The sequence below is a fragment of the Chiloscyllium plagiosum genome, chromosome 7 (genome assembly GCF_004010195.1).
Source record: "Chiloscyllium plagiosum isolate BGI_BamShark_2017 chromosome 7, ASM401019v2, whole genome shotgun sequence".
NCBI lineage: Eukaryota > Metazoa > Chordata > Chondrichthyes > Orectolobiformes > Hemiscylliidae > Chiloscyllium > Chiloscyllium plagiosum.
The window spans coordinates 20760645-20771003 of NC_057716.1; the positions used below are offsets into that span (position 1 = coordinate 20760645).

Here is a 10359-nt window from a genome sequence, read left to right on the forward strand (position 1 = left end):
TTCCTTGGATGCTGCCTGACCTGCTGCGCTTTTCCAGCAACACATTTTCAGCTCTGATCTCCAGCATCTGCAGTCCTCACTTTCTACTAGAAGATTAAAACACTTATCCAATCAAATCTATCACCCCAATAACAAACTACTGAGATAACAGCGGAAAATGCTGGAAATACTTAGGAGGTCAGGCAGCATTTGCACAGAAAGAGAAACGGAGTGAACGTTGCAGGTTGATGCCTGTTCTGAGAAACCTTTCAAACTCAGCTTTGACCTTTCCCCCCAACTTATCTGGGAGGTTAGGGCTGGGGGAGGAGAGGGGATCAAATTTCCCACAATCCTTTGTGTGAAGATGTGCTTCCCAACATCGACCCTGAATGACCTGGCATTAATATGCTCCCCTGTTGTTCTGGTCTCCCCTCTTTGGAAGAAATACCTTTTCTCTATCCAGTCCTTTCACATTAAATGAATCATCACTACTTGAGGGAATACACACAGAGTCTGTGCAGCCTGCTCTGATAACTTTATCCTTTTAGCCCCAGTATAAGTCTGGTCACCCCCTCCAACGCCAATCTATCCTTGTCCTTTCAGCTCTTCAGTATGTGCCTGAGTTCTTCTGGATGCACAAACTGGCTTGTACACGCAAGTTACTTTTAAAGTCCTGGACCCCTTCCACTCTGGCATTTTAGAACACAGGAAATAGGAACAGGAGTAATTCCTACACCTCCTCAAGCCCTCTCCTCCATTCAGCATAAGCATGGGTGCCCCTCGGCTTTAAATCCACTCACCCACCCGCTCCCTGTCACCTCGATTCCCTCAGAGATCAAAAACGTATCTGACCCAGCCTTAATTGGACCCAACGATGGAGCATTCGCAACCTCCTGAGGTGGAGAATTTCAAAGGTCCATGATCCCATGGAGTGAAGGACCGTCTCCTTAACCCAATCATAAATAAGAAGCCCTTAACTTGCAATGGTGCCCTCACGATCTAGATTCCCCTGCTGGGAGAACAACTGCTCAGTGTCTACCATAAAATCTTACCCAGTTAGAAGGAGCGACAGATCTCCTCCTGAGTCAATGAGTCCAGTTGGGTGAAAATGGAAGTGCCAATCCTTTGTGTCCCCAAACTCCCTTTGACCCCTCCATCTTCCTCTTGACCCCCCCCCATCCTCCCGAAGTGCCCCCAACCTCCCTTTGATCCTTCCATCTTCCCTTTGACCCCCATCCTCCCTTTGTGTCCCCAAACTCCCTTTGACCCCTCCATCTTCCTCTTGACCCCCCCCCATCCTCCCGAAGTGCCCCCAACCTCCCTTTGATCCTTCCATCTTCCCTTTGACCCCCATCCTCCCTTTGTGTCCCCAAACTCCCTTTGACCCCTCCATCTTCCTCTTGACCCCCCCCCATCCTCCCGAAGTGCCCCCAACCTCCCTTTGATCCTTCCATCTTCCCTTTGACCCCCATCCTCCCTTTGTGTCCCCAAACTCCCTTTGACCCCTCCATCTTCCTCTTGACCCCCCCCCATCCTCCCGAAGTGCCCCCAACCTCCCTTTGATCCTTCCATCTTCCCTTTGACCCCCATCCTCCCTTTGTGTCCCCAAACTCCCTTTGACCCCTCCATCTTCCCTTTGACCCCCCCCATCATCTCTCTGTGCTCCCATCATCACTTTGTGCCCCCATCATCCCTTTGAGAAAGTTACCACCTGGAGTAGCGCCAACCTCCGGCCCATTTAAACATTCAAATAAAAGGGCGTCAATCAAAAATGGAAAGACGGAGCACTGAAATCACCTGAGCAGATCATCCAGAAATCTTTGAGGAGAGCAAGCAAGTTCTGACAGTGGCTCCACCTCAGAGTCGCTGCGGGTAATGTCTGCAGATGCTGGTCATTGGCTTGTGCACCAGCTACGGAACTGGGGAGAGACGTGCACTGCCTCGGCCCGGGAAGATCTCCAGCTAACTGAGCTCGTCGATAGATTGTCCCGGAACAAGATACAAACAGGGGAACACTGGAAGGTCAGAAAGGCTGCCAGGGGGGCAGAAGCAGTCAACGTTTCAGACTGATGACCTTTCACCTGAACTGAGAAAGGTTAAGAGACGTGACTGCATTTCGGCAAGTAAACAGTTTGGGCGGGGTTATTGGAAAAATAATGGAGGTGAAGGAATGTGATAAGGTGAAGAGTAGGTGAGAGTGATTGACAAAACACTTGACAGTGCAAGGCCAATGGGAGAAATAATGGGACAAGCCAATTAACAGAAGCTTGGCCCTGAAGAGGTGGGAAGGGTCGGATGATTAATGGCTGCCATCCAAATGCAAGGACAAAAGAAAGGTGAGAGCAAAATTAAAAACCTGCAAAGACCAGGAAACAAACTGGTGGTGAGTTGGAGGCCTGGGACAGGGGTTTCTGTCAGATACTGTCAAACTCCACATTCCATCTGGAAGCCTGGTTGAAGGATGAGGTGTAGACTCTGAAGCAGGCCAAGGACAGAGAGGTCAGAGTGCAGATTGGCCGGCTGCAGATTGGAAATGTCCGACCTCAGGAAGTTCAGCATCGTGCTTGCAGACCGGTCGTTCCTCTGTACAGATCACTTCATTTGCCTCGCAGACTTTCTCTTCTCGATATATCAATGTGGATTAGTGACCTTTCAGCCTTCTCTTCCTTCCCTAATCCTCTTTCTCTCACGTGTAGGGTCGGCCTGGCATAAATGGACTGAAAGGAGAAAAGGGCGAGCCAGGAGATTTCAGTGGTGGTTTTGGGTACCGGGTGAGTCCTGCCTTCACTGTTTCATTCTGGCAATTGTACGTCTTAAGCTTCAGGTATTTTCTGAATCAATTTCCTATTGTCCTGTTTACCAGAATATTCCAGGACCACCCGGTCCTCCGGGACCCCCTGGACCACCTGGTATGCCAGCGTCTGATCACGTAAGTGTGCGATGTACTTCCTGAACGGCCAATTTAAATATGGCTGGAATGGTTCCATGTCTTATTGCCCTCCTTCAGTAATGCTGCTACTGTGCTGATACCTTCCCATCAGGCACCACATCCCACCCAGAATTCCAGATTACCAAATTCTGACAAATAGGGGAGATTGGTTTAGTGTTTTATCCACAAGATGGTGGCAGGGGTGTTCCCTCAGTACATAGATTAAGCTGAAGACTCCAGGGTGGGGACGTGTAATCACAAGTTTCTGTCTCCGAGCCGTGACTCAGACTGACTAGAGAAAGATTTTAACTCCACTGTGTATACTTGACTCGTGATTATCCCCGTCTTCTCTTCAGGTGTTCAGAGGGGCAGCTGAAGGATACCCTGGAATACATGGACCACAAGGTAGGTGTTCATGGTCTATTGGGTAAAAGTCCTCCAATAAAATGCACACTTCCAATAAATGCCATTGTTTATGCCTTGGTGGATTTTGCACTATTCTGCTGAAGTTGCAGGAGAAACTTTGATCTCCAGCCTTTCTGTGATGTTAGCACAACTATTTGGGCTTCCACTGGGCAGCAAGGACATGGACGCCATCCGGAAACAAATTGGCCGCATTCCTCTCATCTAAGGTGATGGACAAGACAGGGCACCAAGTCTACTTTAATCAGTTTCTTTAATCACAGGAACCTTCAATCCAAGATTCAGTTTGAAACCTTTTCAAATACCGGTCATTAAATTATGAACAACAGGTTGTGAAGGATTCACCTCATTGTGTCCATAAATTAGAGCTTTGGGGTTTCTGTCCATCCTGCATTGAGCAGAAAATGTCAGTTAAGCACCCTAACTATTTTATTTCAGTCATGTAGAAAACTATTCTGATCCATCTGGCTAATACAGAATCCCTACAGTGCTGAAAGAGGCCATTTGTCCCATCAAGTGTGCACTGACCCTCTTTGAACATCTATCCAATCCCTGTAATCCCCTGCATTTCCCATGGCTAATCTACCTAAACATCTTTGGACTGGAGGAAACCAAGAGCACATAGAGGAAACCCACACAGAGAATGTGCAAACTCCACATAGACAGTCACTCGAGGGTGCAATCGAACTTGGGTCTCTAGCGATGTGAGGCAGCAGTGCTAACCACTGAGCATCAAAACAGCCCTGTTTGGCTATGCAATATTTCCTATCTATTATGATCATGAGGGAGGCCATTAACTTATAGAAAGAACATCAAAAGCCAATTATTTATGCTGCAAGTTTTAATGGCTAATACCTGTGATGTAGTTCCTGAGAATATAGTGTAGGCTCGTTCAGTCAAAACCTTCAAGAGGGAATTAGATTGCTATCTGTGAAGGAAGATTGTGTCTGGTTTAAGGGAGAAGGCAGGTACTAGGTAACTGCTCATTCAGAAAGCATAACATGATAGGCTGAAGTGCCTTAATTCTGATTTGGGTTTGATTGAGAGCTATACTTTACAAGAGTTAAAGAAAGTAAATAGAATGTTTTAACTCTACATATTTTGTGAACACTTATATTTTAAGCTTTCAAAACTTAACAAAGCAGCCGACTGAAGAGTTCCCCAGTTTCTTCCAGACTGTCAATGCTACTTTCACATCTCCCAGGATTACACCACGGTGTGTCAGCCCTCAGGAATTCACTTTATTTTGCCCCAGATTTCCTGCTACATTCTATGAGTCTGCAACTACCTAAATTCAAAGATGGATTTCACTCTTTTTTTGCTTAATTGTCTGAAGCCTTTGGCAGATCTCCCCCTCTACATGTTTCCAATTGTGCCAGCTCTAAATGTTACACCATCCCTGTCTGTGAGAATGCAAACAAAGAAACCCACCACAACGGGTTTATATAAAACCTACATGGTCTATTTCCATAGCAACACAGCATAGCTGGAAAATGTACATTAATTATCAATCAGTCTTAATCTGAAAGGTAAATTGATACTTTCAGAGCTGACCTTGTTTGTCCTTTTAATCCTGTCTGTAATCTGAGACCCACATGACTAATTCAAGCCCCTTATGAAGGCAACTGTTGACAGTTTGTCCCAACCAAGAAACTCATAAAAAATAGCCCATTGCTGAGTATGTTCACATTTCCACCGTGGCCTTTTTATGTAACGTGAGTTCTCCTTTGAATGGTGTTTGGTAATTTCCCAAATCCATTGGTTCTTCCATTAGCTCTACATTTAACACTTCACTCCTCAGTCCAAATGTATTCTTCTTATAGAGAAGGCACTGGCTTAGTGGTATATCACCGGGCTGTTAATCCAGACACCCGGGTAACGTTCGAGGGACCTGGGTTTGAATCCTGCCATGACAGATGATAGAATTTGAATTTAATAATAAAAAAAGATCTGGAATTAAGAGCCTGATGATGACCATGTCGATTGTCAGGAAAAACCCCTCTGATTCACTAGTGCCCTTTAGGGAAGGAAACTGCCCCCATCCTCACCCGGTCTGACCTACATGTGACTCCAGACCCACAAGCAATGTGGTTGATTCTTGACTGCCCTCTGGGCACTTAGGGATGGGTAATAAATGCTACCCAGCTAGTGACGCCCTCATCCCTGAACAAAAACAAATAAAGAAAAGAACACGTGAATCGTGAAATTAGACATTATCATCACTTTCTAACCTCACTTGAGAATGATTGACTGAAGTTAGATCTAAATGAGCAATGAATGTGCCTCGTAACTAGTGTTGAGAGAATGTCTTTCAATTCCAGTACTTGGACTGATAAATGATTACAGCCTCAATCCATGACTATCTCGACCTGTTCCCTCACGCAGGTCCTAAAGGAGACCGTGGCAACCCAGGGTATATGGGCCCTCCAGGACAGAAAGGGGATATTGGGGAGCCTGGGCTTCCTGGCCCTCCAGGTGAGTAACCTGGGAGGTAAGGGGTAGCAGAGGAGGTCGGAGCTTACTCTCTTTGTCTGGGAGGAAATAACTCCATGCACGGTTTTGAAAATAAAGAAGTCACAGGAGTATTAACTGAAACCACTGTTTCCGTCTCAGTCAAGAACAACTTGTCTCCGCATTAGAACATGGAGGCTGAGCTGTCAGGTTTGTGATTTTTCAATGGGCGAAAAGCTCTCCGTGTGATCAACATTCAACAGCTAGGAGTCTGACTGCTGCTGGGCTTTTCAAGTTGAACTTCGAGCATGAAAAGCTGACTACCTGTCTCACACATCTGCCCCGTGCCAAAATGGCTGACACAGGTGTGACAATTCCTTCTCTGCTTCCCAGTTCAGTAAACATGGATCCCCTTGGAGAGTCAAAGGGCAGAGTCCTGTGCCCACCTGTGTGGTGTGCTTGGTGGCAGAGTGGGCCAGTTAATCAGGTAGGAGGGTTCATGGGTGAGGACCTCATCATCTACCCTCCTCCGCCCCCATGATTGGCAGACCTTTGCATTGCCTTTGTACCCCACTGCCAACTGAGGCTCGGAACTGGATAACTAATGCCCATTTGATGGCCTCAACCCACAGCCGCTGGCATTAACTCAGTGACAAGCTTGTGGAGTGCAAATGAGGACTATCTTGTTGAAAGGTAGTCAGTGCCTAATTGAGGGAATTGGCATCAGGAAAGAGGGGGCAACTGAGTGCCACATTCCTGGCCACCCTTCCTCAAAGCCCTATCCTCTCTCTGGCATTGTCAAGGCCTGGCATGGACTGGGGGCTAGGTGCCAGCATGGACTGGGTGGCAAGGACCATTGTTCTGAACTTCTTAATTTCTTTATTTTCTGATTTATTCCTACAGTCCACAATGCTGGACGTTTTATTTCTTTACTTTTTCCGAATAACTTGTACTGAAGAATCCGTACCCAGATACCTTTGTACCTAAGAGGGTGCCATAAGTGATGACTTTTAACCTATCACTGTATTCATCTGAATACACGTGACAATAAAGCTGATTCATTTCAATTTATTTCAATTCACTTGTGCCGGGCTGCTATCCAACTGGGGACCTTGGGTGGCCGTTGTACTGGCCATCTCCTCTCAGGGCGCTGATGAGCACATCCCAGTCATTCATTGTCTGGCAGCTCTCAGCAACCAGGATTGTTACCCCAGGGTCCTTGATACCGGGGGGCCGGGGGTGGGGGGGAGGGCGGCCTACCACTCGCCTGCTAAATCGTACAAGATGCGGCAGACCCTCCCGAGGAAAGGGAACAAATAGGTCTTGAGAACTCTCCTGGTGACTCAGAACCTCCACAGAAAGTCAACACCCAGAGCCAAGCAGGGCAAAAAGATTCGCTTGCAAAGTTTCCCTCCCACCCCCATCAGAGATTCAAAATGAGTCCAGATCTCACGGATCTAGCGATCTCCATCTTACCTCCTGTACAAGGTGGTTTCCAATGCAGTCCAGACTTTTTAAGTCATTTGATCGCGGGGCTTCAGCCTCCTTAGTGAGGCCAGCATGTACTGCATGTCCGTTGTCAAGGTGATGGTGAGCTTCGGCCATCTTGAACTGCCGCAGTCCACAGTGCCTTTCGAGAGGGAGTTCCAGCATTGTGACCCAGCAACACTGAAGGAATAGGGATGTAATTCCAAGTCAGGATGGTGAAACTTGCAGGTCGTGGTGTTCCCAAATATCTGCTGCCTTTGTCCTTCTAGATGGAAGTCCTCATGGATTTGGAGGGTGGTGTCTGAGGAGCTCAGGCGAGTTTCTGCAGAGCATCTTGTAGATGGTGCACACTGCTGCTACTGAGCGTCAGTAATGAGGGTTGTGGATGTGGAAGGTGGTAGCAGAAGATTAGGAAGATCAGGAAGGTCCTAGTGCCAGTTTCAGAGGCACCAGTTTATGCCAGTCCTCATAAGGCTTCCACTTGATGCATGTTGCTCCTGCGATTTGGAGTCACTGTGCTAGAGTCCAGTTCCGCCACTGGTTTCCTGAGGAGACCTCAGTCTGTGTTTTGAGCTTCTTTTCAGATGATATTGTGCCTTCAGTTTTGTATGTTAATGAACTCTGACATGTCTCTGTGCTGTTCGGTTACAGGAACCATCCCACATGAGGTATATGACTTCACCTCCTCTCTCAGAGTAAGTGTTGCTGTCTCCTTGCACTCTCGGCTATGAGCTTGCCAGTGGTGCTAGAAGCTCTGGCATCTATTGGGCACTCATTTCAAATTCTCACCCCTCTCTCTCTTCTGATGTAGAGCTCCTGAGAATGGTCAACGTTTTACCCCTCTGTCAGTCTCTGTAAGTGCCTGCGATGAGTCTTTGTGAATCAAAGACTAATCTCCTGGACAAAACCCAGGGAGAAAGGTCACAGGCAAGTTTACAAAAGCAATCAGAGATGGAGTGGGATTCAGACACCCAATGAGCCAACTCGACTCCCTCCTGAAGAAGGGTTACACCCAAATGTTGACTTCTCCACCTCCTGATGCTGCCTGGCTTGCGGTGTTCTCCCAGCCTCCTGCTTGTCTACTTTGGAATCCAGCATCTGCAGATTTTTTTGTCTCTAACTTGACTCAGGAAGGCTGAGGAAGGCAGTGCACATCTGGCTTAGCCTTGTTTAGCCAGCAGTGGTATCCAAGACTTGAGAGCTGGTGGTCATGTGACATAACCGCTCTGGATGCGTGCTCCCAGAGTTGGCAAGCCAAGCATCACGTGCTCAGCATTGCCAGCATCAGTTTTGGGGTTGCACTGCATGCTCTATGTACAGATGGTGGCTCTTGAGTCTCTTTTTGTTCCCTGTCCTCACCATTTTCTGCCTTCTCTTGTCTCCCCCCCCCCCCCCCCCCCTCCCCCCAACACCCCCACAATGCTGACAGGGTGCAAAAGGAGAAACGGGTGACGTGGGGCAGAAAGGAGAGAAGGGCGCACCAGGAGATGGCTATGGTTCTGGTGTAGCCGGGCCCCAGGGTCCTCCTGGGCCTCCGGGACCACCGGGTCTTCAGGTAAGAAACTCCCAAGTGGTGGCCAGCGAGTGCCAGTAAAAAGATTCTCTTTCTGTCTTTTGCCAGAACATTCTTGCACGTTGCTGAGTTTGCGGATTGGCTCCAGAGACTATCCTCCCAACTCCCCTGGCTCATCCTGGGCTCGGTGGGGAGTTGTTCTTAGGAAAGCAGACAAAAGTATCCTTTGGAGAGAGGACGATGGCCAGAGAAGAGGCCCAAATTTATGTTAGGTCTCTGAGGTGTAGCCGCTCCTATGACGTGGCATTCCCAGGGCGAAGGGGTTTTACAGTGAGGAAGGTTTGAGCAGCGGGCCAGTGCTTGCTGGTGTTCAGAGTAATGAACAGAGACCTGATTGAAACATAGAACTTCCAGGGGTCGTGGGGGGGGAAATCACTGGGAGAGCAGATCCTGAGAGAGCGTGTTGACTCTTGTGGTGGAATCGAGAATGTGGGGGTGCAGTTTAACTGAGGGTTGTCACTCTTTGTACCCCCCCCCAGAGAGGGGTGGAGACTGGCTCATTGAATCTATTCAAGGCAGATTTCTGACGGGCAAAGGGCGTTGGGGGTGAAGAAGGGTGGAGGCAAGAAAATGGAACTAAGGCCAAGAATCAGGTTGGCCACGACCATACGGAATGGGAGAACAGACTGAGAGGGCAAATAACCGACCCCAACTCCGATTTTGTATGGAAGACAACTCAGCCTGCAACTCCCACAAATAGCAGTCTGATAATGAACAGATGTTCTGTTTTAGAGACATTTACTGAAGGGAAAATATTGGTCAGGACAGTTGGGGTAACACGCATGTAGTAGTACCTTGGGGTCTTTTATACCCATCTGAGCAGTCAGACAGCGCCTCCGTTGAAATGCTGCACCTCCAGTGATACCACGCTGTGTTTAAATGAGGTCCTCACACCTCAGGGGTGGGGACTGGATCCATTAGCTGAGGCAAAAACGAGATCGTTACCCAGGGTTGACACCTATGTATGGCCCTCCCTGTGTTTATTTGCAGATGTTGCGGGGTACAGGAGGCGGATTCTATACAAAATAATTTGATCACCTGAGGGGAAACATTCTGGCCTTACACCCCACTCCGCGTTGCTGACTAACCATCCTCCTCTCACCCTCCCCCAGGGACCGAAAGGAGACAGCATTGTTGGACCTAGAGGGTTACCAGGCAACGCGGGACCCCCTGGTTATGGGTATCCAGGTGCCCCCGGTCCTCCTGGGCCTCCCGGCCCCCCTGGAGTTTCTGCTTCAGGACACCACAGAACAAGTTGGTATCAAACCACCTCTCCCCCTCCCTTGTTCGATAAGCTCATCTTTGAAATTGTGTCAGGTTGAACACAATGTGGTGGACAGTGTTGTGATGGATTTGAGTTGGGAGCATTGTAATGGGCTGAGGTAGACTGTGATAGGGAAAGATGGGGAGGGAAGGGGTAAAGATTGGGATAGGTCAGGGTGGGGAGGGATGGGGTAGATACTGGGATAGGTCATGGTGAGGAGGGAAGGGGTAAAGATTGGGATAGTCAGGGTGG

General features: G+C 48.3%; 1 protein-coding gene across 3 annotated transcripts in view; it reads left to right on the forward strand.

The window, feature by feature from the left end:
* col18a1a (collagen type XVIII alpha 1 chain a) overlaps positions 1-10359 on the forward strand; it is a 304262-nt gene that overhangs the window by 273857 nt on the left and 20046 nt on the right. For all 3 annotated transcript variants that reach the window (XM_043693212.1, XM_043693211.1, XM_043693210.1), the window contains 7 exons: positions 2676-2750; positions 2843-2908; positions 3265-3313; positions 5717-5806; positions 7922-7965; positions 8700-8825; positions 9956-10097. In XM_043693212.1, the coding sequence (XP_043549147.1) occupies positions 2676-2750; positions 2843-2908; positions 3265-3313; positions 5717-5806; positions 7922-7965; positions 8700-8825; positions 9956-10097 (592 nt within the window). The remainder of the gene's footprint in view (positions 1-2675; positions 2751-2842; positions 2909-3264; positions 3314-5716; positions 5807-7921; positions 7966-8699; positions 8826-9955; positions 10098-10359) is intronic.